Source organism: Benincasa hispida, chromosome 5 (genome assembly GCF_027475165.1).
Source record: "Benincasa hispida cultivar pf3 chromosome 5, pf3_genome.v1.1, whole genome shotgun sequence".
In the NCBI taxonomy this organism is placed as follows: Eukaryota; Viridiplantae; Streptophyta; class Magnoliopsida; order Cucurbitales; family Cucurbitaceae; genus Benincasa; species Benincasa hispida.
Genome location: NC_143482.1, coordinates 12,823,485 through 12,851,427, shown reverse-complemented (window position 1 = coordinate 12,851,427; position 27,943 = coordinate 12,823,485). Strand labels below are relative to the sequence as shown.

General features: G+C 34.0%; 1 protein-coding gene across 1 annotated transcript; it reads left to right on the top strand.

Moving 5' to 3' along the window:
* Nucleotides 1-964: 964 nt before the first annotated feature.
* On the top strand, nucleotides 965-4,245 carry LOC120077150 (plant intracellular Ras-group-related LRR protein 5-like). Its single transcript, XM_039031053.2, has 3 exons — nucleotides 965-1,686; nucleotides 2,902-3,818; nucleotides 3,925-4,245. The coding sequence occupies exons 1-3, from the start codon at nucleotides 1,152-1,154 to the stop codon at nucleotides 4,078-4,080; spliced, it is 1,608 nt and encodes a 535-aa protein (XP_038886981.2). The 5' UTR covers nucleotides 965-1,151; the 3' UTR covers nucleotides 4,081-4,245.
* The last annotated feature ends 23,698 nt before the right edge of the window (nucleotides 4,246-27,943 follow it).

The window sequence follows — 27,943 nt, the reverse complement described above, 5'->3', positions numbered from 1 at the left end:
AATCTGTGTTAACATTACTTAATAACGTAAATTTATTAAAATAATTACATATATATAATTTATATCAATTTAAAATTTAAATATAAATGTCAAAATAAGCCTAATTTAAATGATATTAAATCTATATTATTAATATCAAGGTTAGAGGTTTGATCTCCACCCCACGTGTAAATAATAATAATAATAATAATAATAATAATTTATATTGAATTAAACTTATAACGAACATAAAGTTTTATACCTTATCTAGACTATAAAAATAAACATATGAATTTTTTTTTTAAAACTTAAAACTCTAATTGAAATTTTTGTTTTCAAACTACATCTCTTCTAGAGATCTCAAAGAAGAAAATAAATATTAATTATTATCATTGAACTAAACTCACTTTGACAAACGTGATTAAAATTAAATGATTATAACATTAAATATTTATATTAGGATTGTTTTCAAATATAGGAAAGTAAGTCAATTAATTTATAAATATAGCAAAATGTCAATATCTATTCGTGATAGACTGCGATAAGCACTGTAAATATCTATCAGTGTCTGCAATAGATATTGATAGATTCATCAATGTCAGTATCAATCTGAAGTGTTAGTATCAGAGTTTATCATTATCTATCACTAATAGACAGTAAAATTTATTTTTAACAATTTTATCATTTAAAACAATTACTTATATATCATTAGAGTATTTGAGAAGAGTTAGAATTTTCTTTTATAAAAACATATCATGATTTACCTCATTCTTAATACTATTAATAGAGCATTGACTAAAGCAAAGAAACAAAAGAAAAGAAAGAAAAACTATTAGTAGCTTAGCATTTTTTTATCAAGTAACCACAATGGTTAAAGATCATAAATATGATTTGAAGATTATTTAAATAGAAAATTAACTGAAAAAAAAAGTCAATTTTGGAAAAAGAAGATATAAATATGATTAAAAAAGTTTCCATTTTTTCCAATCACAATTAAGACAAAATTATAGAAACTACCAATATATATATATATTTCTGACTATATATAAATTAGAAGGATGAATTTGAATATTAAGAAATGAGTCACAGAGAGCCCACAGGAAGATTAAGAAAGACCTGAAGAACAATCTTCATCTTCTTCTTCAAATTCCAAATTGGAAACCCCAATCGCCATGGATGCGACCTTCAAGCAAGACCCACTTCCATCTTCCTTAATAGACACTGTCAACGAACTCACAACAATTTTCCGATCACTTCCGGCCAGACCCTCCATTGAAGAGGTGGAAGCAGCCGTAGCGATTCTCAATACAGTCCAGAACGACGAAGATTTCAAATTGGAGGAACTTTCAAAGCAAGAAGTCCCTGACAATGTACCCGAAGAGCTGTTCTTCATTTTGCAGCAGATGAGGAAGACGATGGTGTTATTCGAGAGCCATGAACAGAGGCGAGAGGCTATTCGCTTGATTGAGCTTGATAAGATGCTTAGATCCTTCGATGAACTCATTCAGAGAGCTTCTGATTTGGTTTCTGGCGATTTTAAGGGCCAAAGGCCTCTGAATTTGAGTGACCCAGTTGAGAAAATTTCAAAAGAAACTGTAATTTCTGACCCAATTTTGGAGAAGAAGAAGGAAAATGAAGAACTTGAGAACAATGGGAATAAGGGTTTGGTTAAGAGTTCTTCGTTCATTCCTCCATTAGCTTCTTCAGGTAGATTTCAAATTCTCTGGCTGTTGTTTTTTCCTATGTGTTATACTTTCTGTTATTTGAAGCTTGTGTTATACTTTCTGTTATTTGAAGCTATCTGTAATTAATTAGTTTTGATTCATGAAGGTGTGAGATTACACTGTTTCCTTTGTGATTGGGAAGCTTAGCTCCGAGTTTTGATTCATAGGTTGCTGTTGAAGTTCAGTCAACTTGGATGGATAAGAAAATTTGATCGGTAGTTTTTCAATTGATTGTGTTATGAAATTTGACAATCAAAGATAAATAAAAAAACATAACCAGTAGATAATCGATATAGAGATTTATGTGGTTCACTGTTTGCTATGTTTATGGGTAGAAGGAGATTAAAATTTATTATTAGAGAAAAAAAATCAAAATGCAGATGGAGAGGCGCCAGTTGAGTTAGAGAGTTTGTATAACACACTTATCTAAACCTCAGGGTCAAAATCGTAAATAACATAAATAACATAAATACGAATTTAACCAAGGTTTTGGGGATGGTGTCCCCCAACCCCCACTAGGGTGCGTCACCCTTGAACTTTGACCATGCTCATGCTCGGTTGTTAAAAGTGCCAGATAACAGATTCAAGGTATTTCATATTTCAACATATTAATAAGATTTGATAGAATAGAAGAGTGTAATGAACAAGAATAAAGTTCTCTATGCAACTGGTATCTTCAATGGATAAAATTATGTCAACACTATCTTTATGAATAAGTGCCAGATAACAGATTCAAGGTATTTCATATTTCAACATATTAATAAGATTTGATAGAATAGAAGAGTGTAATGAACAAGAATAAAATTCAAACATTCATAAAGATAGTGTTGACATAATTTTATCCATTGAAGATACCAGTTGCATAGAGAACTTTATTTCAAATATCGAAGGATATTATGTGATTATATGTAAGTCACATCAATGGATGTGTAGGTCTGAATTTGAAATATTTTGATGATTCATTGCTTGGGACCAACCACGACTTTGCGTGAATTTGGGATCAGTGTTCAACTCGTATAACAGTATCTCGACTCGGATATGACATCAAACCATCCTTGATTTGGATGGTTGGTTTAGTCAATTAGAATTTTCTTTTGGATAGAATTTGTTTACCATGGATTCCAAAAGTCAATAACTTCATTCTTTATCCATCTATTTTCATTGTCTTATTAAGTTTGTATTGTTATCTGTGTTGAAGGTGAAGGAGAAACTGGAAAATTGAGTTTAATGAAAGTTGCTGCTCTTATTGAAAACATTGCTAAAAGTGGTTCAACTGTTCTGAATTTGAAAGGAAAGTTGATGGATAAGACTGAATTGCTTCCGATTTCAATTGGGAAGTTATCTGATCTTGTTGAATTAGACCTATCAGAAAACAAAATCATGGCTCTCCCACCTGGAATCAGTGGCCTTCAATCGTTGAAAAAGTTCGACATTCACTCAAACCAATTAATAAACCTTCCTGACACATTTGGGGAGCTCATCAATCTCACATATGTCGACCTGCATGCAAACAGGCTAAAATCGCTACCAGCTTCTTTTGGGAACCTGAAAAATCTTATTTATCTCGACTTGAGTTCGAACCTTTTCACTCATTTACCAGAAATCATTGGGAAGTTGACTAGTTTAAAGAGGTTAAACGTGGAAACCAATGAGCTCGAGGAGTTACCTTACACAATCGGCTCCTGTTCATCGCTTGTGGAGCTACGACTGGACTTTAACGAGATCAAAGCACTTCCCGAGGCAATCGGAAAGCTCGAATGCTTGGAGATTCTCACCCTGCATTACAATAGAATCAGAGGACTACCCACAACAATGGGAAATCTCCCCAAGTTGAAGGAACTAGATGTTAGCTTCAACGAATTGGAAACAATCCCCGAAAATTTCTGTTTCGCTGTGAACCTCCGGAAGTTGAACGTTGGAAAGAACTTTGCCGACCTGACAGCCTTACCAAGATCGATCGGGAATCTGGAGATGCTTGAGGAGCTGGACATAAGTGCGAACCAGATACGATTCTTGCCAGAATCATTCAGGTTTTTATCAAAATTGAGAGTTCTCCAAACAGATGAAACTCCATTGGAAGAACCACCAAGAGAAGTTGTTGAATTGGGTGCTCAGGTAAAGCAAACACTTATCAATTGTTCAATGGGATTTGTCTTTGCTAAAAAAAAGTTTTCTAAGTTTTAACTCATCCAACATTCATATCTTTTACTTTATTTACCAGGCTATTGTGAAGTACATGGCTGATGCAGTTGAAAAAAGAGACACAAAATCTCAACCAACACAAGAGAGAGGGTTTTGGTTATGGTTTTGCTCAATATGTTGCTCAAAAAGAAGAAATACACCTAAAGATAGGTTATCTACTGAATTGCAGCTTTAGTTTGTTGACTTTTCTTTGAAAAATAAGGCTCTCTCTGTGTGAATAGGATGGTTAGATCGCAGAAATTTCTCTCTTTTTTATTTCTCTCAAACTTGTAAAGGAGTCTTGTTTTTGTGTGTAAAGTGTTATGCTTTTATAGAAGAAAGATTAAGAGTTCTGGACAAATGGTTGGTGACATTCATTATCGAACCCAACCGAACCAAACGTCTAATTGAACTAACCACTAATGGCTTTAATCGAACGAATAAAATGAATTTAACAAAATCTATCTAAAACTAATTGGTCAACTATTTTTTGAGATTAAATTACAATTTTAGTCCTTCAAATTTATGTCCATTTGGTCTCTAAACTTTAAAACATCTATTAATTTTATGTTTAACAAGTCTTTGATATTTCTACATTTAAATTTTTTTTAAACTTATAAGACACAAAATTGAAAATGTATGGTTATACTAAACCTATTCAATTTAACATCTAATAAATCGATTAATTTTTAAAACTATTTTTAACCTTTTGAAAATTCTCTTTTATCTTTTAATTTTGTATTATTTTAAAATAAAAAATATTTATAGTTTCCAAATTTCCTATTGATCATGTAAGGAATTTTATTTTTTGAAATATCATTAATTATATATTTCTCATCAATAAATTTTTTAAATATTTAATAATTCTTTCCTTATTAACATAATTTTTATATTTTGACTTCGTTATTGTTATTCATTAATTTTAGTTGATATTTGTTTAATGTAAGATATTTCAAATTAACGTTTTCTTCATTTTAGGAGATTTTGTTTATTTTCTTTGATATTCCTAGTTGAAAATGGATCATCTCTCCATTAAGAGCTCAAGTGTTTTCTGAGTATAATGGTAATGTACTGAAAAATGTGCATATATCACGGTTTACTTTTTTGGCGTGTTTAGAAATATACTAGAAAATCTAAATATGCATCGTTTATATTATTTGGTATATAAGACGATATATTGTACAAATTCTCTTGTCATGCACTTATCATATATACCCTAATTTATTTCTAAAAAATTCAAACATATAGTGTTGTATATATCAAATATACCTTGTTTTTTCCTTTGAAACTTCTTGCCAATTCTTGTTTTCATTTATGAGTGTTACAAAAAATTTTGGAGAAACTTTCTTTATTTACGTAGGTTTTGAAAATAAAATTATTTTGAAAAGTTCATAATCGTGTGAAACTTTCCTTACATGCTTCTTTTGGTATTAATATCATAATCATCATCATATATTTTTTTTTTTTAAAAAAAAAATCTAAATGACAAGGAGGGCTGAAAAGGTAAGTTAGGTCAAACTTTTGTATAAAATAACATCTCATTAGACTATTCATGTAAAATTTAGAAAGTTTAGACAATTTTGTAATTATATCTATTTATTTAGACTATATTTCTAGAAAACCTTTTTTAAAATTTAGTAGACCTATTAAATACAAAGTACATAGTTCAGAGACTATATAAACATTTTTAAGCTTAGAAATGTATTAGATACGAACTTCAAAATATATAGGAACTAAACTCATAATTTAAACTTTTTGATATATATTTATATATACTGTTTTCGGTTTTTTATTTTAGAATATTGAACCAATTGGTTGTTGTAATGTTAATCCTTCCATTGTTTCTTTTTTAATATATGAAAGATATAGAAATTTGAACTTCTAACATTAATGAGGACTACATATAAGTTACAATTGGGTTAAACTTACTAAGTTACTTTTAACGACTTCATTTTTTATTGGAAGATTGGAGGAAATAGTAAAATTGAAGGGTACCTTTTGATTTTTGTCGAAAAACGGAAATAATAAGAGCTTTTGCAAAAGTGTGCTATGCACATGACATATAGTTTTTTAATCTCCAAATTACCCCTGGTATGGTCGACTAATAGTTTTTTTAGTACTGTATAATTATCTGTATAAATTTTTCAATAGAAATACAGTGTAAATGGAATCGTCTATTTGAGACCGTGTATTAATTCTCAATAGAAATAAAGTGTAAAATCTAACTGGTTCAAGAGATAAAGGTGCTAGATTTTTCTCCCATTTTAAAATTTAAATTGACGATTTCATATCTATTTTGATTTGATTTAACAACTTTTCAAAAATATTCAGAATTAATCCATCTTTAATTTGTTTATCTCCATTTTGATTTTAATTTATAATATATCCTTATATTTTACATTATTTTATTTATTTTTATCATTTTGAATTCAGATTAATTTTTTTTTATCCTGATTAAGATTTTACTTAATATTTTAAACATATTATCATCTAACAAACTGTATATTTTATTTAAATTTAATCATTTTTTTATATTTTTTTAATCATCTTTTATTTATTATTATCTTATTATATTATTATACCATTAATTTATCTTTCTGACAAACAAATAAGTATTCACTTTTGCAATCTTGTTGCTTTTGCTATACCTATACAACGAGTTAGGCTTCTTTCGTTGGTTTTGTAGTTGATGGAGTTACAGTGTAATTGCTGAAGCTTAAATGAAAAAAAGAATTATGAATATAGTGTAATTGTAAATAAACTAGCTTTCTTCCTGATTTTTCTCCTTTGAATTATATTTGAATTATATTTTATTATCAAATTATATTTTATCTAACTACTTATCAAATTAATTACAATAAACAAAAATTTTCTGATTTTTCTCACCAATTTATATTTGAATTTATCTTTTATTATCAAATTTGATTTTATCTAACTAACTTTTAATTGATTTAAATGTTTATTACAAATTCAATTGTATCTAAATTTTTTTTCATTATTTTGTACATATTGTTATCAAATTAATTTGATATATATTTTTTTTTCATATTTTTTATGTTTTCAATTTTTCATATAGAAACACGTAAAAATGACTTCTTGTACTTAAAAAGAAATATATAAATGTGAATTAAACTTAAAATATTTGAAACATGTGTGTACATATAAAAAAAAAAAAAAAATTTTGTTCATTTTTTTTAATTATTATTATTATTAAAATAAGATAAGAAAAAAAAATCCTAAATCTCATCTTCTTCATCTTCTTCACTTAGTCGTCCCTCAAAATCTTTTTTTCTCTGTCTCAATCTCATGTTTGCAATCATTGGTTTAGAAACCCTTTCTTTAATTTCATTGTCTTTGCTAGCTTTTTGACGACCACCCTCGTCAAGTCGACGACTTTTTTCGCTCGCTACTTTTATTTCTATTTTGAACATCGTTTTCAACAATGACGTTCTAGGATTGATAGTGTTTAAAATTGGCTTTCAAGATCCTATGAGCAAAATTGTCACATGAAGTGAAGACGATTAAACTCCCTACAACTGGTTTGGTGTCAAACGCAATCATTCAATAGTCACATTATTCTGAAGTTGTAATTCCTCCAAATATTCACTTGCCAACAATAACTTCACTGGTACAATCAACTTTGCTCTTTCTCAACTTGGAGAAAGTCCATAGTTATAGACATCCATAAGTTTCTTGACCCCCACCGCTTGGTCGTCATCTTCCCTCGCATGCACACATTCAATAGGCAGCTGGACCTGTTGGATTTAATACCCTAAATCTCGTATGTCCTGTAGTTTGTAATTGTAATGTACAAACGATTTATTTATTTAATAAAATCTGAGGTATTTTTTTGACATTTAATAGCATTAACCCACAAAACTAATAAACTAAAATTCGAGGTTACCTTATGTAGCTTAAACAGGTATGTAAAGACATACAGGTGGATCATGTTTAAGTGATAACCTAAATGATCTGTAGTAGATGGATAAGGTTAGGAACCTTATCCTGGTGACACTACGAATACGACTTGCTTTGTTGATGTTACAATTGTTGTAAAGTACTACAAATGATTTGATCTTGATCATTCATGTAGAGACATGTGAGTGGAGGTATTCTATACAAAGGTGTTTGTATAAAATCGAACAACGAAATAATTAGTCTTACTATATTACGTCGTTAATAATAGAGACTTACATTTCACTAGGATGACCATAGGTGACATGACCTGAATCTTGAGTGAGTTTTGAACTCCTACCTATAAAGGCGGTCCTTTAATTTCTATAAGTGAGAGTGGCCAGATCGCTGACTCAATAAGCTTACCCTTTTGAGGATTCATCTGATTGAGTTGTTGGGAACACAGTTACACAAAACGGAATTCATTCATTCTCTAATGTCGGGCTAAGTAGATAAATTGCTCCCATAAGAGCTAATTTTAAGGCTTGAAAATGTGGTGCCACACCGTTTCTTGGCCCGAGAAGGGTTTGATCATAATTGGATTATGACTTATTGTTCATTAGAGAGATCAGTGGTATTTAAGGAGTTAGATGTAACTATAAGGGCAAAACATTAATTTTGGTCCAACTGTACTTACGAGCAATTTGTGAGGGTCATTGCACTTTTGATTGGTTGTATCCAATAAACACAGAAATATATCTGTAGTGCGAAAAGTTCAGCTGTCAGTCTTTAGTGGAGTGACCGACAGTTAATGGATGTTAATGATTTCATTAAAGGAGTTTAATTTAATTATTCAAGTACCATTGGAGCTTCAATTTACAGGTCCATAAAGCTCAACAAGGATTATTGAGAATTAATTTTGGATTAATTTGAATTGTTAAAATTAATTGAGAAAATTAATTATATATGATATGATTAATTTATAGTAATTATATGTGATATAATTAATATAATGTATTTGATACATTATAATATAAAGTTAGAATTAAATATTTGAATATGATTCAAAATACTAATTATATGGATTTGATTCATATAATTAAATATAATATAAATTTGATTTATATTAAATACCGTAATTGATTGAGAGAAATTAAATTATAGATTATATTGTATTTGATATAATATAAAAACTACAAGTTATGTGTTATATTTGATATAACATATAGTTATATATATATTTTATTTATTAAATTAATTTCATTTCATTTTAAATCAAAGGGAGGGAGTTACAACTTCTCTCCCCTTAATACTCTCACTAAAAAATCGTGGTAGTAGGGAAGTTGTACATTTTGAATCCTCTTCACCTTCTTCACAGAAGAGAACACAGAAGGTGTGTGAGACCCACAACTTTCTTTGTAATTTTCACACCTAAGGAGAATACAAGAGGCTCTTTTGTGGTGGTGTCCAAAGTTGGATATGTTGTTTTCTTTGTTCGTATTTCTATACAAAGAGTGAAAGAACTCTTATTCAAGAGTACCTACGAGCGGAAGCGGATATTTCCAATTCATTGTGACAGAATTTCTACATATACATTCAAATATGCATCCATAATGCTAAATTACTGGCATGCTCAAAGGAACAATAAGCAAGAGACCGAGAGATCATACCAGTTGAAGTCTTTTTCTTCACAGCAAATCTCGCTTTTGCTGGAACAGCAAGTTATCGTTTAGCAAATCCCAACCGCCTACCTCGAATAGTCTCCACATAAACAATAGGAAACGAGGATGACACAGCCACTCAGAGTCCTCAGTATTCTCGGAGTGAGAATCCAAAGGGTGGGCTTTGTTCGGATTTAGTAGAGGGGAGGAGGAAGAGAGATTGTATACAATGATCAAGCAAGTGGGAGAAAGGCTCGTCTATCGTATAGACAAAATGCTTGATCGTTTAGGTGAAGTATACGATCGTGTAGGAAAGGGGAAGCGATCGTCTAAACGATCATGTAGAAAAAGCTAAACGATCGTTTAGTAAATATCAGGCGCTAAACGATCGCTTAGAAAAAAAAGTAAACGGTCGTTTAGTAAATAGCGTGTGCGAGTGTAAGCATTAAGCGATCGTTCAGCACTATCGTATAGGCATTGATTTTACTAAGCGATAACACACTTCAACACTATGTTCGTGCATCCAATGCTTAACACACCGTGAGCTATTTAAGTGTCTCAAAGCGATTCTTCAACTTACTCATCCGTTATGAAAACAGAAGAGAAGCCGACCTATTATCCCTTAACCGTCCAATTAATAGACAATGAATATAATCACATTATATACATAACCTGAATTAATATCATATATTAATCATAGTATTTTTCCTCCACTAGATATAAATCATATTTATATCCAATTTCTTCTAAATTAATGCATCTAATACACAAATTTAATTATATTCATAACCTGAATTAATCTCATATATTAACCATAGTATTTTTCCTCCACTAGATATAAATCATATTTATATCCAATTTTATCAAAATTAATGTATCTAATACACAAATTTAATTATATCATATATAATTAACTAGTTCAATTATATCATATATAATCGAGCTCCCTCTTGTCAATTTGAACATTTCAAATTGACCCAAAAACTGATTCTCAATTTGTATCCAAGCTACCAAGGGGACCTTATGGACCTATGGCTCGAAGCTCCAACAGTATGTGAATAACTAACTAAACTCTTTAGCCATGATATCCACCATCCGTTAACCGCCAGACATTCCACTAAAGACTGATAGTTGAACTCTTCTTTCCATAGATATATTTCTATGTCCATTGGATATAACTAATCATCAGTACGACGATCATTCACAGATGCTCGTACGTATAGATGGACCAATTATCGTTTTGCCACTGTAGTTACATTTTACTCCTTAAGTACCACCGATCCCTCTAATGAACAATACAACATAGTCCTACTATGTGTGAACACCTCTCGGACCATGAAAAGGTGTGTGGTGTCACATCGTTCAAGCCCCAGGATCAGCCCTTAAGGGAGCAATCTATCTACTTACCCCTACTTCGGGGAAGGAGTGAACTCCATCTTGTGAAGTTGAGTTCCCAACTCCCAAATCAGACGAATCCCTAAAGTGGTAGGTTTGAGTCGGCGCTCTGGCCACTCGCACCCATTCAAATCAAAGTGCCGCCCTCAATGGCAGGAATTCTCAACTCATTCAGGATTAAGGTCATGTTACCTGTGGTCATCTTAGTGAAGTGAAGTCTCTGTCATGAACGGAGTTATATGATGAGACGTTAACACTTCTGGTAAGGTCTTATACAAACTCTTTGTATAGGATGCCCCCGCTCATATGTCCTTACATGAATGATCAGGATCAGACCATCTATGACAAGTTACAACACTTGTAACTATTCCACAAAGCGGGTTGTATTCGTAGCGTTGCCAAGATAAGGTTTCCCTCTTATATCCATATACTACAGACCATTTTAGTTGTCACTTAAGACATGATCCACTTGTATGTCACTACATACATGCTTAAGTTACATAAAGACAACCAAGGATATTAAGTTTATTGGTTTGTGGTAAAATAAAAACATCTAAATGTGCAAAGTCAAGAAGTGAAGTAAATATCATATATATTATACATCACAAGTGTTCGTACAACATTGTTTACAAACTACAAGATACAAGACTTTAGGGCAAAAACCCCATCAAAGAGTTCGTGACCAATTAGGAGGAAATTTGTGAAGAATTTATTGGCTTCAAAGGTTAGTAAATCTTTACCCTATTTCTTCTCTAATCTTTTAATTTGTATGTTGTAAAATCTGTGTAATGCATAATGAGTTCTCTATAATTTACTTTTTCTGTGAAAATGAAAATTGGGAACGATCTCCGCTTCCGCATCGAAATTCATAGTTCTTTAATTGGTATCAGAGCGGCGTTCTTGGTCCCAATTTTGATTTTCAAAATTAAATTTTAGTTTATGGTGGGTTCTGTACATTTTATGCATTTTTGTTGATGAATGTGTATGGAATGTATATGGTTTGCAATCTTGGATGTTTCAGAATTGGATTGAGTAGATTCTTTGGTTTAATTTCACAAATTGGTTTGTAAGGGCCCTTTGTTTTTAGGCATTAATTAAGCAATTGAGTATGCATTTCATTGTCTGCATCGCTTCTGCTGATTTTGATGATTTTCTGGAGAAAATGAGGCTCAAACCGGAGCTGAAACGAAGGAGTTTGCATCTGTACAGTAGGCAACTGAACAGTAGCGTCGCGACGCTGCGATGCGGTAGACGAAGATGTTTTTGCGTAGCATCATGACACTCTGAGACGGAAAGTTCATGAGATTTGCGAGCAGTTCGTGAAGTTTGGCGGTTCAGCGACCGGTTCGCGGGCAGTTTGAGTTTTAGGCAGTTTGGTTTATGCTGTTTAAGGTCTAGTTCACTTGTTTTGAACTGGTTCAGCTATTATTTGATGTAATAGTTGGTTTATCCATTAATTAAATTAATATAAAGGTTATATTAATTTAATTAATGGTTTAGGAGTCCAATTCCGGTCCATAAATTATTTTTTAAATTAAGCATTTGTAGTATGGTTTATTTTTATTTAATATATGTCATAATGTATGTCATATAGTAAAATCCAACCATAGGTTATACATTACTCATGCATCATGAATATTATAAATGTTATAATATAGTTGCATAACTTATTTTATAGCATGCACATGTATTATATAATATAAGTGTTATAATATAAGTTTGTATGCATAATAACATTGTCAGGCATCATTTATGTTATAAGAGTTATAATATATAGTTGGATGTATGAATGAATGTTACCTTTTTATTTCATTAGTTTAGTATATAATTGTTATGTATGTTAAGTAATGAAGTGGAGATTGCATGAAGCATGACACAACTTTAGATAATTTTATAAATGCTATAACTTTACTAAGTATGTCATTAAATGCAATGTATATTTTTAATTTGTTTCATTTATTTTATAACAGTTATAATTAAATGAAATTAGAAATTAAAATCAATAATTTAGAATTGCATGCAAACTTAGGTTAAAATCTTTTTTAAACTAGTTTTAAAATATGATTCATATAGACCTAAGTTCACAACATTTCTAATATGATTAGAAATTAGTTTAATCTTTTAATTAGTTTGAAAGGATTAAATTGGTTTTAATAAAAGATTACGATTGTAGCAAATGTATCTATAAGGAACATTTGTCTAAGGCTAGTTCTGTCTAGGCTGGAGTATTTTTCCTAAGTTAAATTAACCCTAAAAAAAATATTCAGTTGGAGGAAAATGAAGTATATAATACTCATTTTCATGTTTCTCCCTCATAGGTCACACTGTGAGATTTATACTCGGCCTCAAGGAACCTTTGCTTTTGTCCCCCTACGAGTGGTGTTTGTATAGGTCAATACCAAGATGAATGGAGAGAGTGTTTATAGTAAGTGGGAGTGGGATGTGTCAACAAATCCCATGGTCTCTCTCATTAGTTTGTATAAATTTTCATGCTCAGCCTCGAGGCACCTTTACTTGTGTCCCCTTATGGATGACATTTGCAAGACTCTTTACTCAAACTCCAAAAATGGATAGGGTTGCTTTAGTTTTTACCCGAATCGGTTTTCCTATGGTTGGTTCATTGGGGCAGGACTCTAGACTTTAAAATGAGGGGTTACACTTACAAGAAATTGTTAAGCTAGTTAACAATTTCTGGATCGAGCAATGGTGACTGATATCTAAAGGTACAAGGAGTTGTTCTGTATATTGGTAGAGATGGTCTCATTTCAATAAAGGGGTACCTGGTCATCCTACGGTGGCTTTTACCCTGCCTCACTGAAATATCATTGCAAAATAGATTTCACATAGAGTGCATTAAATTATTTTTCTAAATAAGATTGGTTTTTCAAACTGGGTAATGCATTGATTACTAATATAAATAAATCGTATGTTTCAGTAATTTTTTTCTATATGACTTTTGCAATATTAAATATGCTCCCCACCAATAAATTAATTGGCGATAATTACATCATGTGGAAAACACAATCAATATAGTTCTGATCATCGATGACTTAAGATTTATCCTTGTGGAGGAATGTCCTCTAGTCCCAGCTCTAAATGCTACTCGAAACGTTCGAGAAGCATACAAGCGTCGAGTACGAGTAAAGGAAAAGGTTCGAGCATATACCTTGGAAAGTCTTTCTGAAGTCTTGACCAAGAAGCACGAGCCATGCTCACTGCCTATGAGATTATGAAGTCCCTATGGGGAATGTTTGGAAAACCGTCTAAATGACTCATGCATGACACTCTTAAATTCATCTTCAATGCCCGTATGCAAGAGGGGGCATTTGTTCAAGAACACATTCTCAACATGACGATCCATTTTAATGTGGCTGAGATGAATGAGTATGTCATTGATGAGGTCAGTCAAGTTAGCTTCATCTTGGAAACTTTACTTGAAAGTTTCCTACAGTTCTGTAGAAATGCTGTTATGAACAGGATTGCCTACAACCTGACCATCTTGCTCAATGAGCTACAGACTTTCCAATTCTTGATGAAAGTCAAGGAATAGAAGGGTGAGACAAATATTGTCTCGTCCTCTAAAAGTTCTTCAGAGGTTCGACCTTTGGAACTAAGGCTGTGCCATCCCCTTTTGACACCAAAAAGTGGAAGAAGAAGAAAGGTAAAAAGGGAAAAGCTAACCCATTAGCTACTGCCCAAAAGGGCAAGAAGGCCAATGTTACAAAGGGAATTTGTTTCCATTATAACTAGAAGGGACACTGGAAGAAGAATTGTCCCAACTACTTGGCAGAAAAGAAGAAAGCCAAGCAAGGTAAATGTGATTTACTTATGTTGGAGACTTGTTTAGTGGAGAATGATGATTTGGCTTGGATAATAGATTTAGGCGCTATTAACCATGTTTGTTCTTAATTTCAAGGAATTAGTTCTTGGTGGCAATTGAAGGCTGGGGGAATGATGAAACATGTAGGAATTGGGCACATCGTCTCAGCTATGATAGTGGTGTTGGGTTGTATGTCCTAAAACTCGCTGTTTGTAAAGTTAAACATGTTCTATTTTTTAATAAAGATGTTATTTGACATTTATTCAATAAAGTTGTTGTTGAATATGTAAATTGCACTTGTAAAGACTAAATCCAATAAACTAAGTTCCATGGCTATTATATGATTACTTGAACTTTATTTAGAGACATAAAGATAGATCAAGTTTGAGTAAATAGCCAAAACGATATATAGTATAGGAATAAGCTTGGGTACCTTATTTTGGTAACACTATAGGATGCGACTCACTGTGTAGTTGTTACAATTTGTTGTAAGGTGATACAAACGAAGTGATCTTGATTCGTTCATGTATGGACTTGAAGAGTGGGGGCATCCGATGTAATATGTTTGCATAAGATCGGATCAAGAAATAAGTTGTTGGGTTTTATGTCCTAAAAACTCGCAGTTTGTAAAATAATAAACATTTTCTATTATCAATATAGTTGTTATTGATCTCATAAATTTTATGAAAGTCTAAATCCAATAAACTAAAACTCATGACTATTGTATGAGAACTTGAACTTTATGTGAAGATATAAGAGTAGATCAGGTTCGAGTAAATAGTCAAAATGATCTATGGTACATGAATGAGGTTGGGTACCTTATTTTGGTAACACCATTGGATGTAGCCTAGTTGTTACAAAGAGTTGTAAAATACTACATATGATGTGATCCTAATTCGTACATGTTATGACATGAGGAGTGGGGGCATCCTATGCAATGAGTTTACATAAGATCAGGACCAAGAAATAAGTCACCCTTACTTTATAATGTTGTTTACTGTTTAAGACTGACTATTTCACCTAGATGACCTACGTAACTCGATCTTAATCCTAAGCTAACTATGAACTCTTGTTTATTCGGGATTGCCCTTAGATTTGCATAGTTGAGGATTGGCTCAACAGCGTCAGGTCAATAAGACTCCCATTTCAGGGGTAAGACCGGATAGATAGCTGGGGACATAGGGTGCAAGACAGAGTTCACACTTACCCGATTTATGGATAGGAGAAAGGTTGTTCTCTCAAGTACTAAATCAAGGTCTTGAACAAGGGGCCCCACCCTCTCACTAGGTTGAGAAAGTTTGGTTTAGTGATAGGATCACAAACCAGTTGTTCATTAGAGGATCAGTATGGACTTGAGGAATAAGACGTAATGTCGGGGGTAAAACATATATTTGACCCAACCATTATTATGAACAACCTGTGAAGGGTTGACTTGCTGATTATGGTTAAATCATGTGGACATAATATATCTACAGTGAGAGGAGTGCAACTATGGACTTTAGTGGAATGACTCATTAATTAACAAATGGGGATTAATTTTGTTTAATGCGTTTAGCCAATTAATCTCGGATCGTTGGAGCCCATGATCTGTAGGTTCGCGAGGTCCCCATACAAGCTCGTTACGGACTACCTCTAGAATAGTGTGATAAGTTAATTTGAAACGTTCAAATTAGAATTAAGGGAATTAGTAATTATATGAGATATAATTATATGTTTAATTTTAGAATTAAACGGAATAGGAGAATTTATATATTTAAATATGATTTAAATATATAAAGATGGATATGTGTTAAAATTAATTTAATATTTGATATTAAATTAATTAAGTTTTATTTAATAATTAATTTATGAAATTAATTAATTTTTCTTTTTTAAAATCAAAATAGATTTTATAAAGTCAAATTTTGATTTTAGATAAAATTGGAAGATTGGAAATCAAAACACACAAAATGGAAAAAAGGGTTTTTCCATTATCCATCACCTAAGTAGCTCACACATGAAGCAATATCTTGGCTTTGTCTTCTCTAAGCATGAGCTGCAACTCATGCAACTCTTCTCTTTGCATGTTGATTGCAATATAATTAAGAGATTGGAGTGAAAATCGGGCATGCAATCTATAGAGAATTTTAGAGAAAATTCGGTTTGAAGAAAGGTTCTTCAACAAGGTGCTGCAGTGAGCATTTCTCCTTCTACCCTTGATTCAAGCTTTTTTTGAGTCCCACAACTCAATCTAGAGCACCAAGAGAATAGTGGGAAATATCTTGAGGTAGTCTACAACAAGATTTGAGAAGATAGCAGCTCGGGAAGGAGCTTTGAAGAAGTTCTATAAGAGGTATGTCTTGAAACTCAATTTTTCCTGCAAAAACATGCTTTATAGTTTGCCAAAATTAGTGAATTTGAGTACTTAGATGATCCTTGTACTTCTGCTACTGTTGATTCAATCCTACATTAGTCACTCTTACTTTATAACTTTGTTTACTGTTTAAGACGGACCATTTCGCAAAGATGACCTAGGTAACTCGATCTTAATCCTGAGCTAACTATGGACTCCTATTTATTCGGGATTATCCTTAGATTTTCATATGTGAGGGTTAGCTCAATAGTGCCGACTCAATAAGCCTCCTATTTCAGCAGTAAGACTGGGTAGATAGCTGGAGACATAGGGTGTAAGATAGAATTCACACCTACCCGATTTAGGGATAGGAGAAAGGTTGTTCTCTTAAGTGCTAAATCCAGGTCTTGAACAAGGGGCCCTACCCTCTCATTGGCTCGAGAGAGATTCGGTTTAGTGATTGGACCATAAACCAATTTTTCATTAGAGGATCGGTGGAACTTAAGGAGTAAGATGTAATTTCGGAGGTAAAACAACATTTGACCCAACCATTATTACGAATAACTTGTGAAGGATCGACTTACTAATTATGGTTAAATCAAGTGGACACAAATATGTCTACAGTGTGGAGAGTGCAACCAGCCAACTATAGTGGTGTGACTCGATAGTTAACGAATATTTGATTAATTCAGTCTAAAAAGTTTAGCCAATTAATCTCAAATCGTTGGAGCTCATGATCTGTAGGTCCATAAGGTCCCTCTACTAGCTTGTAAAATATGAACACCTTGGATTAAAAAATTGAGGGTTTTCAATTTGAAGTATTCAAACCGCAATTAGGGTTTGAATAATTATATTCGATATAACTAAATGTTTAATTATCAAAATTAAACAAAATTGGAGAGTTTATAGTAGTTAAATATTGATTTAAATTTAATTACATGAATAGAATTCATGTTTTAAATTAGGAGTTTGATTACTTTAATATTTGATATGAAATTATTGATTAAATTAATTAATTATGTTTAATTAATTTAAATCAAATTAGTTTCAATTTCAATTTTTAATTTTAGAAATTGAAGTTTATATTAGATTAAATATTGAATGTAATCAATGAAATTGGAAATTAAAATAGGAGATAATGTAAACCTTCAAGATGATTTGGTGGATTCACCTCCATCCAAACACCTAGCCCACTACCAAGCACAAATTAAGCTGGCCATGGCTGAGATTCCTTAGTGCTTCCATGCATGGGATGCATAAAACCTTCAATTTTATGAGATAAAGCTGATAGAGTAGCTGAATTTTGAGAAAAAATCTCTCTCAAGCTCTCAAACCCTCTTCTATTACCTCATTATATTCACTTTAATCTTGAGTTCCACCATTCAAATTCAAGGCTGAGAATAGTAGGGAAGATCTCTTGGTGGTTTACAGAGGATTTGAAGCTGCGCTTTCGTGAAGAGCAACTTGGATTTGGAGGATTCTTCAAAGGTTTGTCTTCTTGAAACCATTTTCTGTGAAAAATTGTTTTTGCATGCTTTTCAGAACTTAAATTAAATGTGAGTGCTTATTGATTCTGAATACTTCTGTTGCGTGCTTGTTTATCCACATCAAGTGGAGGACTTCGACTTTGTTTACAGGAATCATATATTTTATTAGATAATGTATATGTAGTTCCAGGCTTGAAAAAGAACCTTATTTCTGTAATTTGCTTGAATAGAAATACTCTTTAAATTTTAATATAAATAAAGTGTTTGTTTACAAGAATGGAGTACATGTTTGTTCTGCAATTCTCGAAAATAATCTTTATGTGCTAAGACCGTTAGCAACTAAAACTCTCCTTAATACTGAACTTTTTAAGACTATGGTAACTTAAAATAAAAGACAGAAAATTATCCTAAATAAAATGTCCATTTTATGCATCTAAGATTAGGACACATGAATCTCAATAGGATTGAGAGACTGGTCAAGAATGGACTTCTAAGCAAGTTAGAGGAAAATTCTTTATCTGTATGTCAGTCATGACTTGAAAGCAAAAGAACTAAAAGATCTTTTACTGGAAAAGATTACAGGGCCAAAGAACCCTTAAAACTTGTACATTCAGGCAAAAGGAGGGTTTGAATATTTCATCACTTTTACTGATGATTATTCTAGATATGAGTATGTTTATTTAATGCAACATAAGTCTGAAGCTCTTGAAAGGTTGAAGGAGTATAAGGTTGAGGTTTAAAATGGATTAAATAAAATAATTAAAACATTTCGATCTTATCGAGGTGAAGAATATGTGGATCTAAAATTTCAAGACTATTTGATAGAGCATAGAATTGTATCCCAACTCTCGGTACCTAGTACACCTCAGCAGAATGGTGTATCAGAAAGAAGAAATCGAACCCTATTGGACATGGTTCGGTCTATGATGAGTTTTGCTTTCTTACCTGACTCGTTTTGGGGTTATGCAGTATAGACTGCAACTTATATTTTGAACTGTGTTCTTTCCAAAAGTGTTATTGGAATACCTTTGGAATTATGAAATGGGCATAAAAGTTGTTTGCGCCATTTCAAGATCTAGGGTTGCCCAACACATGTGCTTGAGGCAAATCCCAAGAAATTGGAACCTCTTTCAAAACTGTGCCTATTTATAGGTTACCCTAAAGGAATGAGAGGTGGTTACTTCTACGATCCTAAAGATAATAAGGTTTTTGTGTTGATAAACGTTACCTTTTTAGAAGAGAACCACATAAGGGAGCATAAGCCCCGTAGTAAGATAGTGTTAAATGAACTTTCTAGTGAAACTACTGAACCTTCAACAAGAATTGTTGAAGAACCTAATATCTCAACAAGAGGATTTGAAGTTGGTTCATCTAGTAGGCCACATCTACCTCAAACGTTGAGGGAGCCTCGATGTAGTGGGAGGGTTGTGAATCCACCTATTCGTTATATGGGTTTAACGGAAACCCTAACTATCATAACTGATGGAGATGTTGAAGATCTATTGTCCTATAAGAAGGAAATGGAGAATGTTGACAAAGATGAATGGATCAAAGCTATGGATCTCAAAATGGAGTCTATGTACTTCAATTTAGTTGGGATCTTGTAGATCAACCGATGGGGTTAAACCTATAGATTGCCAATGGATCTACAAGAGAAAACGAGGTGCTGATAGGAAGGTTCAAACCTTCAAAGCTAGACTTGTGGAAAAGGGTTATACCTAAGTTGAGGGAGTTGACTATGAGAGACTTTTTCACATGTTGCCATGTTGAAGTCTATCCGGACACTCATATCCAATGCCTCATATTATAACTATGAGATTTGGCAAATGGATGTCAAGATTGCTTTCTGAATGCAATCTTGAGAAGACCATATATATAAAGCAGCCTGAAGGATTCATAACCCAAGGTCAATAGCAAAAGTTTTATATGCTTAATCGGTCCATTTATGGATTGAAACAAACTTCTCGATCTTGGAGCATAAGATTTGATACTGCGATAAAATCTTATGGATTTTACCAAAATGTTGATATCTTGTGTTTACAAGAGAATCATCAATAGTTCAATAGCTTTTCTTTCGTTATATGTAGATGATATCCTACTTATTGGGAATAATGTAGGTCTACTGATTGAAATTAAAAATTGGCTGGTGACCCAATTCAAATGAAAGATTTGGGAGAGGCTTAGTTTTTCATGGGCATTCAGTTCTTTAGAGATCGAAAGAATAAAACGCTGGCCCTGTCTCAGGCATCGTACATTGATAAGATGCTTATCAAGTTTTCAATGCAGAACTCCAAGAAAGGCTTGCTCTCTTTCAGGCATGGAGTTATTTTTACTAAGGAACAGTGTCCTAAGACATCTCAAGAGGTTGAGAAAATGAGATGGATCCTCTATGCATCGGTTGTTGGTAGTCTAATGTATGTGATGTTATGTACTAGACCTGACATCTGCAATATAGTAGGGATAGTTAGTAGATATCAGTGTAATCTAGGATTTGATCACTAGACTGTCATTAAGAACATTCTCAAATATCTTCAGAGAACGAGGCACTACATGCTCATGTATGGTTCCAAAGATTTAATCCTTACACGATATACAGATTCTGATTTCCAGACTGGTAAGGATTATAAGAAATCTACATCAAGTCAGTGTTCATTCTTAACGAATGAGCTGTAGTATGGAGAAGTACCAAGTAGGAGTGCATTCCTAACTCCACTATAGAGGTTGAGTATGTAGCAACTTGTGAAGCTGCTAAGGAAGCTGTGTGCCTCAGGAAGTTCCTGACTAATCTGGAAGTGGTTCCAGACATGTCTAGGCCCATCACACTTTATAATGATAATAGTGGTACTGTGGCTAATTCCTGAGTGCCTAGGAGTCACAAACGCGGGAAGCACATAGAGTTAAAAGTATCATATCATTCAAGAGATTGTGCATCAAGGGGACGCAATCGTCATGTAGATAAATTTGGCACACAACATTGCTGATTCATTTACAAAGGCCTTCATGGCTAAGGTGTTTGAGGGTCATCTGGAGAGTATGAGTCTACAAGACATACCACATCTAGTCTAGGACAAGTGGAAGATTTTGTACTGGGTGCATTTTATGCCCTAGTTTCTTGTTTTGTGTACTTTTATATTAGTGTGAATTTTATGATGTACACCCCATTAGCTTTAGGACAAGTGGGAGATTGTTGAGTTTGATGCCCTAAATCTTATGGGTTCTATAGTTTGTAATTGTGATGTACAAACGATTTATTTATTTAATAAAATGTGAGGTATTTTATTTGACATTTAGTAGCATTAACCCACAAAACCAATAAACTAAAATCTGAGGTTATCTTTTGTAGCTTAAACATGTATGTAAAGGCATACAGGTGGATCATGTTTAAGTAATAATCTAAATGGTTTGTAATAGATGGATAAGGCTGAGTATCTTATCTTGGTGACACTACAAATACAACCCACTTTATAGATGTTACAATTGTTGCAAAATGCTACAAATGATCTGATTTTGATCATTCATGTAGAAACATGTGAGCGGGGGTATTCAATACAAAGGATTTTTAAAAGATGGGACCACGAAATGATTAGTCTCATTATATAACGCCATTAATAACAGAGACTTACATTTCACCAGGATGACCATAGGTGACATGACTTGAATCCTGAGCGAGTTGTGAACTCCTACCTATGAAGGCGGTTCTTTGATTTTGTGTGGGTGAGAGTGGCCAGATCGACGATCAATAAGCCTACCATTTTGGGGATTCTTTTGATTGGGGAGCTGGGAACATAGCTACACAAGATGGAATTCACTTATTCCCTAATGTTGAGGTAAGTAGATAAGTTACTCCCTTGAGGGCTGATTCTGGGGTTTCAACAATGTGGCACCACATCTTCTCTTTCCCTAAGAGGGGTTTGGTCATAGTTGGACTATGACTTATTTTTCATTAGAGGGATCAATGGTACTTACGGAGTTAGATGTAACTACAAGGGAAAAATGGTAATTTCTGTCCAATTGTATTTATAAGCAATTTGTGAAGGGTCTATTGGGTTGTATGTCCTAAAACTCGCAGTTTGTAATGTTAAACATATTCTATAAAGATGTTATTAACGTTTATTCAATAAAACTATTGTTGAATATGTAAATTTCACCTGTAAAAACTAAATCTAATAAGCTTAGATCCATGTTTATTACATGAGTACTTGAAATTTATGTGGAAACATAAAATGGATCAAGTTAAAGTAGATAGCCAGAATGGTCTATAGTATATGAATAAGGTTGGGTACTATATTCTGGTAATACTATCATACGCGGGCCACTTTGTATTTAGTATAAACGATCTATCTTGAATCATTCATGTGGAGACTGAAAGAAATCGGAACGATGATTTCCGTGAGTAGCGGAAGCAAGACAATTCCAAATTACAATCATGAATCAACAATGCATTTACAGTCGACTTCAATACAAGCGGTTATGCAAATATACAAAGAAATTACAGCATGAACAATAAATGTACAAAGAGACAAACTCTATACGGATATCGACAGAAGCGTCTCCACACTCTGATGTACACTCTGATCGATCACAGCAATGATGAGCGCCTGATGTACATGACTGCAACACCGCATGAACACAGTATGAACATTTCGTGCTCGTCTTCAACGGTCTCCTCACGATCTTCTCCGCAACACGAACTCCTCCACAATACCACGAACGGACTCCTCTAAAGCACCACGAACGGCCTCCGAAAAACATCAACGATGTCGAGTTGAGTCTGACACCAACAACAAGGTGACCTTTGTATTCTTGGTGTGAGAATTCAAAGGGTGGGCTCTGTTCGAACTTGGTGTGAGGCAAACGAACGGAGGAAAGACAGATCGTGTACACGACTGGGCAAGTGGGAGAAGTCGGAGACCTATTGTATAGGTCGATGCCCAATCATTTAGATAAAGCTATGCGTTCGTCTAGCAAAAGCTATGCGATCGTTTAGCTTTATCATTTAGCTCGGTCGATTCTACATGATCGTTTACCTTGGGCCAGCGATCGTTTAGCAAAGCTATGCGATCGTTTAATAAAAACTGCACGATCCTTTAGCTAGCACCTGCATGATCGTTTAACTCGCCCAGCCGTCGTTTAGTAAATTTGTATTTACTTGACGACTTCCGTGAGTTTCTTTTCCTCGGAGAGAAAACTCAAATTCTTTTCAAACTTTTGTAAAACTTCTTCTTCAAAATAGGAAACCGATTTCCTTTTAAACTCACGGTTACCATGATCAATAACCACCCACTATATTTGGTTATTTAAAAGAAAGAAAATATTAATTATCTAATAATTAATATTATTATAAATATAAATTATAACTAACTTATCATACTATATTTATAACCTATAGTTTTAATATTTCATCTCATGAAACATATAAACCATAGTTATTTTTCTGTTCCATGGTACTTAATGTAAATCTCATTTACATCAATCCTCCACTAGATGTATCTTATACATCATATCGATTATATCATATATAATCAAGATACCTCTTGTCAATTTGAACATTTCAAATCAACACCAAGAACTTGATCCTTCAACATGAATCCAAGCTACCAAGGGGACCTCATGGACCTGTAGATTCGAAGCTCCAATGGTACGTGAATAACTGACTAAACTCTTTAGTCACGGGATCCACCATCCGTTAACTGCTAGGCACTCCACTAAAGACCGACAACTGAACTCTTCTCACTACAGATATATTATGTGTCCATCTTAACCAATCAGTAGTGTGACAACCCTTCACAGATCGCTCGTAAGTACAGCTGGGCCAATAACTGTTATGCTCCTGTAGTTACATCTGTCTCCTTAAGTACCACCGATCCCTCTAATTAACATAAATCATAGTCCTACTATGACTGAGTCTTCTCTTCCAAGGAGAACTATAGCCACTATGTTCAAGCACTGGAATCAGCCCTTAAGGGAGCAATCTCTCTACTTATCCCTGCTTCGGGAAAGAAGTGAATTCCATATTGTGAATTGAGTTCCCAGCACCCAGATCAGAAAAGTCCCTAAAAAGGTAGACATGTTGAGTTGGCAATCTAGCCACTCTCACCCATACTAATCAAAGGACCGCCCTAAAAGGCACGAGTTCACAAAACACTCAGGATTGAGGTCGTGTCACCTATGGTCATTTAGGTGAGATGCAAGTCTCTAGTATCAACGGCATTATATACAGAGTCTAGTTATCTCGTGGTTTAGGTCTTATACAAACTCTTTGTATAGGACACGTGAGATGCAAGTCTCTAGTATCAACGGCATTATATACAGAGTCTAGTTATCTCGTGGTTTAGGTCTTATACAAACTCTTTGTATAGGACACCTCTACTCCACGTCTCCACATGAATTGTCCGGATCAACCATCTATAGTAGTTTACAATACTTGCAAACCTCAACAAAGCGGGCTGTATCCGTAGTGTCACTAGGATCAGGTATCCCACCTTAATCCTTATACTACACCGATTTAGGTTATCACTTAAGGCATGATCCACTTTTATATCACATATACATGCTTAAGTTCATATAAGATAACCAAGGAGCTTTGTTTATTGGATATGAGTAAATACCAGAATCAAATAACACTTATTTTATTCATTGAACAATGTGTATCTTTACAAAACAACGAGACTCTGGGAGAATTAGGACACCAATCCCAACAATCTACTTGTCCTAATGACTCGAGAGACTAATGTACAATACAATATAAAATTGTACAATATACAATAAACTAGGGCATACCCAAGTATCATCTCCCACTTCCCCTAAACAAGATGCCGCATGTCACGCAGACCCAGACTCTCTAGGTGACCCTCGAACACTTTAGTCATGAGGGCCTTTGTAAAGGGATTAGCAATGTTATGCTCCAATGCGTTCTGCTCGACTGTCACATCACTATGGCGCACAATCTCCCTGATCAGGTGATATTTTCGTTCAATGTGCTTACCTTGACGATGACTCCGAGGCTCCTTCGAAATTGCCACAGCCCCGCTGTTATCACAATAAAGAGTGATAGGAAAATCCATATTTGGAACAACTTCCAAATCTGTAAGGAACTTCCTCAGCCAAACAGCCTCTTTAGCTGCTTCACAAGCCGCTATGTATTCAACTTCCATAGTAGAGTTCGCGATGCATCCTTGCTTGATGCTTCGCCAAACTACATGCCCTCCATTGTGAGTAAACACTGACCCCGATGTCGATTTACGAGAATCTCGATCGGTCTAAAAGTTAGAGTTTGTGTATTGATAACGGGCAGAAATGCATGTTATCATAGTGCTAAGTTCTTAAACAATGTTGGATTGCATTGATGAAATATGTTAATTTGCGTCCATTATGCATCGATTTCATAATATTGCGATCGCATGTATTCAACGCATTAGAACAATTGATTTTTGTATTTTTGTGCAGAATACGCATTAACGCAATGCAAGAATTGCGATCATAGGAAATCACTGGTCGAGTGCAATTTCACCATAAGACTTTGCAATGATTATGTTCGCAAACATTCGCCCGAGAAGGATCACCGCAACTTAGTTAGCGTAACATGGTGGGCGCATCTGGGTGAAAGGCTAATCAATCGTGATGGGACAGAAAGCTGATGACAGTCGAATCCGAATTAAGTTGACAGTCGATAACGGTCACAAAGTACATTCAGCTTTTTGGTGACAATTATTCGACGCATTAGTCAGGAATTAAAGCCGTCCCGTCTATACAACCAAGAGAGAGAAGTCGCCTTTCACCATGGATGCTCTATAAATACTAAGGGCATTCTTTAGAGAAGGGGTTAAGCAGTTAGAGATTTCATACTTTAGTTCGCATGCTTTTGTCATTCCGATAAGCTTGGGACAGCGTCGGAAGCTTTAAGGATAGAGAGAGGGCCGACGCCCGCGGAAGCGGGAATATCTTTAGAACATAATAGAGATTTTAGTATAACAGCTTCAGTCAGCAAGAAATTGCTACCAGGCTCTCTACCTTTAACTTCCATTGTCATTTTGTACTCAACTCATTTATAAAAATGGAATTTCCTTCTCTATATCTATTCAATCTCTGTTATTCATGCATGAGTAGTTAAATCAGTTGAATGGGTTGAAAAGCATTTAGCTAGCACAACTAGGGAATTTTCATTCTTTGCGATTATCTTGTATTATGTATGCTTCATTCGTTCATTAGAGATACTCGGGAGGGTAGTCTAAGGACAAGATCTAGACTTGGGAAGGTTAGGTTAGAATTTAGACTCGAGAGAGTCAGATTAGAACACATAATACAAGAGATAGGCGCTTAAGAATGAGCACTATTTGTTATTAACGCATCACATACCTCCTAGAGATAGGATATGATTGTATGCGGTCACCTTGCTTTCATGCATTTTGCATCATTGCATAGGACAAGAGTAGAGACTTAGGAATAAGCTCTGTGGACACTTTTGCATTCAACACATACGTCCTAGACTTAGGAGCATCGCATCTTACTGTGTATGGTTATAATATGATCGCATAGTTTGACATTCCCAAGTAATGCTAGCTAAAGATTTTCTCAACCCCGTTCATCGCATACTCATTGCAACTATCACACAACCGCCTTTTCTCAAAGCCGCCGCATTTATTTATTTTTCATCAATGCAAACAACAATCTAAAAACTTATTTATTTATCCAGTTCACGCAAAGTTCTCCATAAAAATTATCATGCAATATGTTTTCACAAGTCCCTATGTTCGACCCTGGACTTACCAGGAAACTCAGAGGAATTTACACTTGGATTCCGCTGGGGAAACTTGAGTGCACAACGCAATTTCATCAACGCATATCATCCACATTTTCACTTCATAAAATCAAGCATCATGTATCCTGTAAGGATCAGATCCTTATCTCCATACACAAGCATGTAGTTCCTAGTTCTCCGAAGATACTTGAGGATCGTCTTGACCATTGTCCAGTGATAAAATCCTGGATTGGATTGATACCGACTGGCAATCCCTACTACATAGCAAATGTCGAGTCTGGTACACAACATTGCATACATCAAGCTTCCTATAGTAGAAGCATAGGGAATCTGTCTCATCTCCTCAACCTCTTGACGTGTCTTAGGACATTGATCCTTAGACAGAACGATTCCATGTCTGAAAGGTAAAAAACCCCTCTTGGAATCCTGCAACCTGTACCTGATCAACATTTGATCAATGTACGATGCCTGAGATAGGGCTAACCGTTTGTTCTTATGATCCCAAATGATCTGATCCCAAGAACATACTGTGCCTCACCTAAATCTTTGATTTGGAACTGGGCAGCCATCCAATTCTTAATGTTAGTCAGATATCCTACATCATTCCCAATGAGTAGGATATCATCCACATACAATACCAGGAAAGCTACTGAGTTGTTGATGATCTTCTTGTAAACAAAAGGCTCATCAACGTTCTAGTCAAAGCCAAACG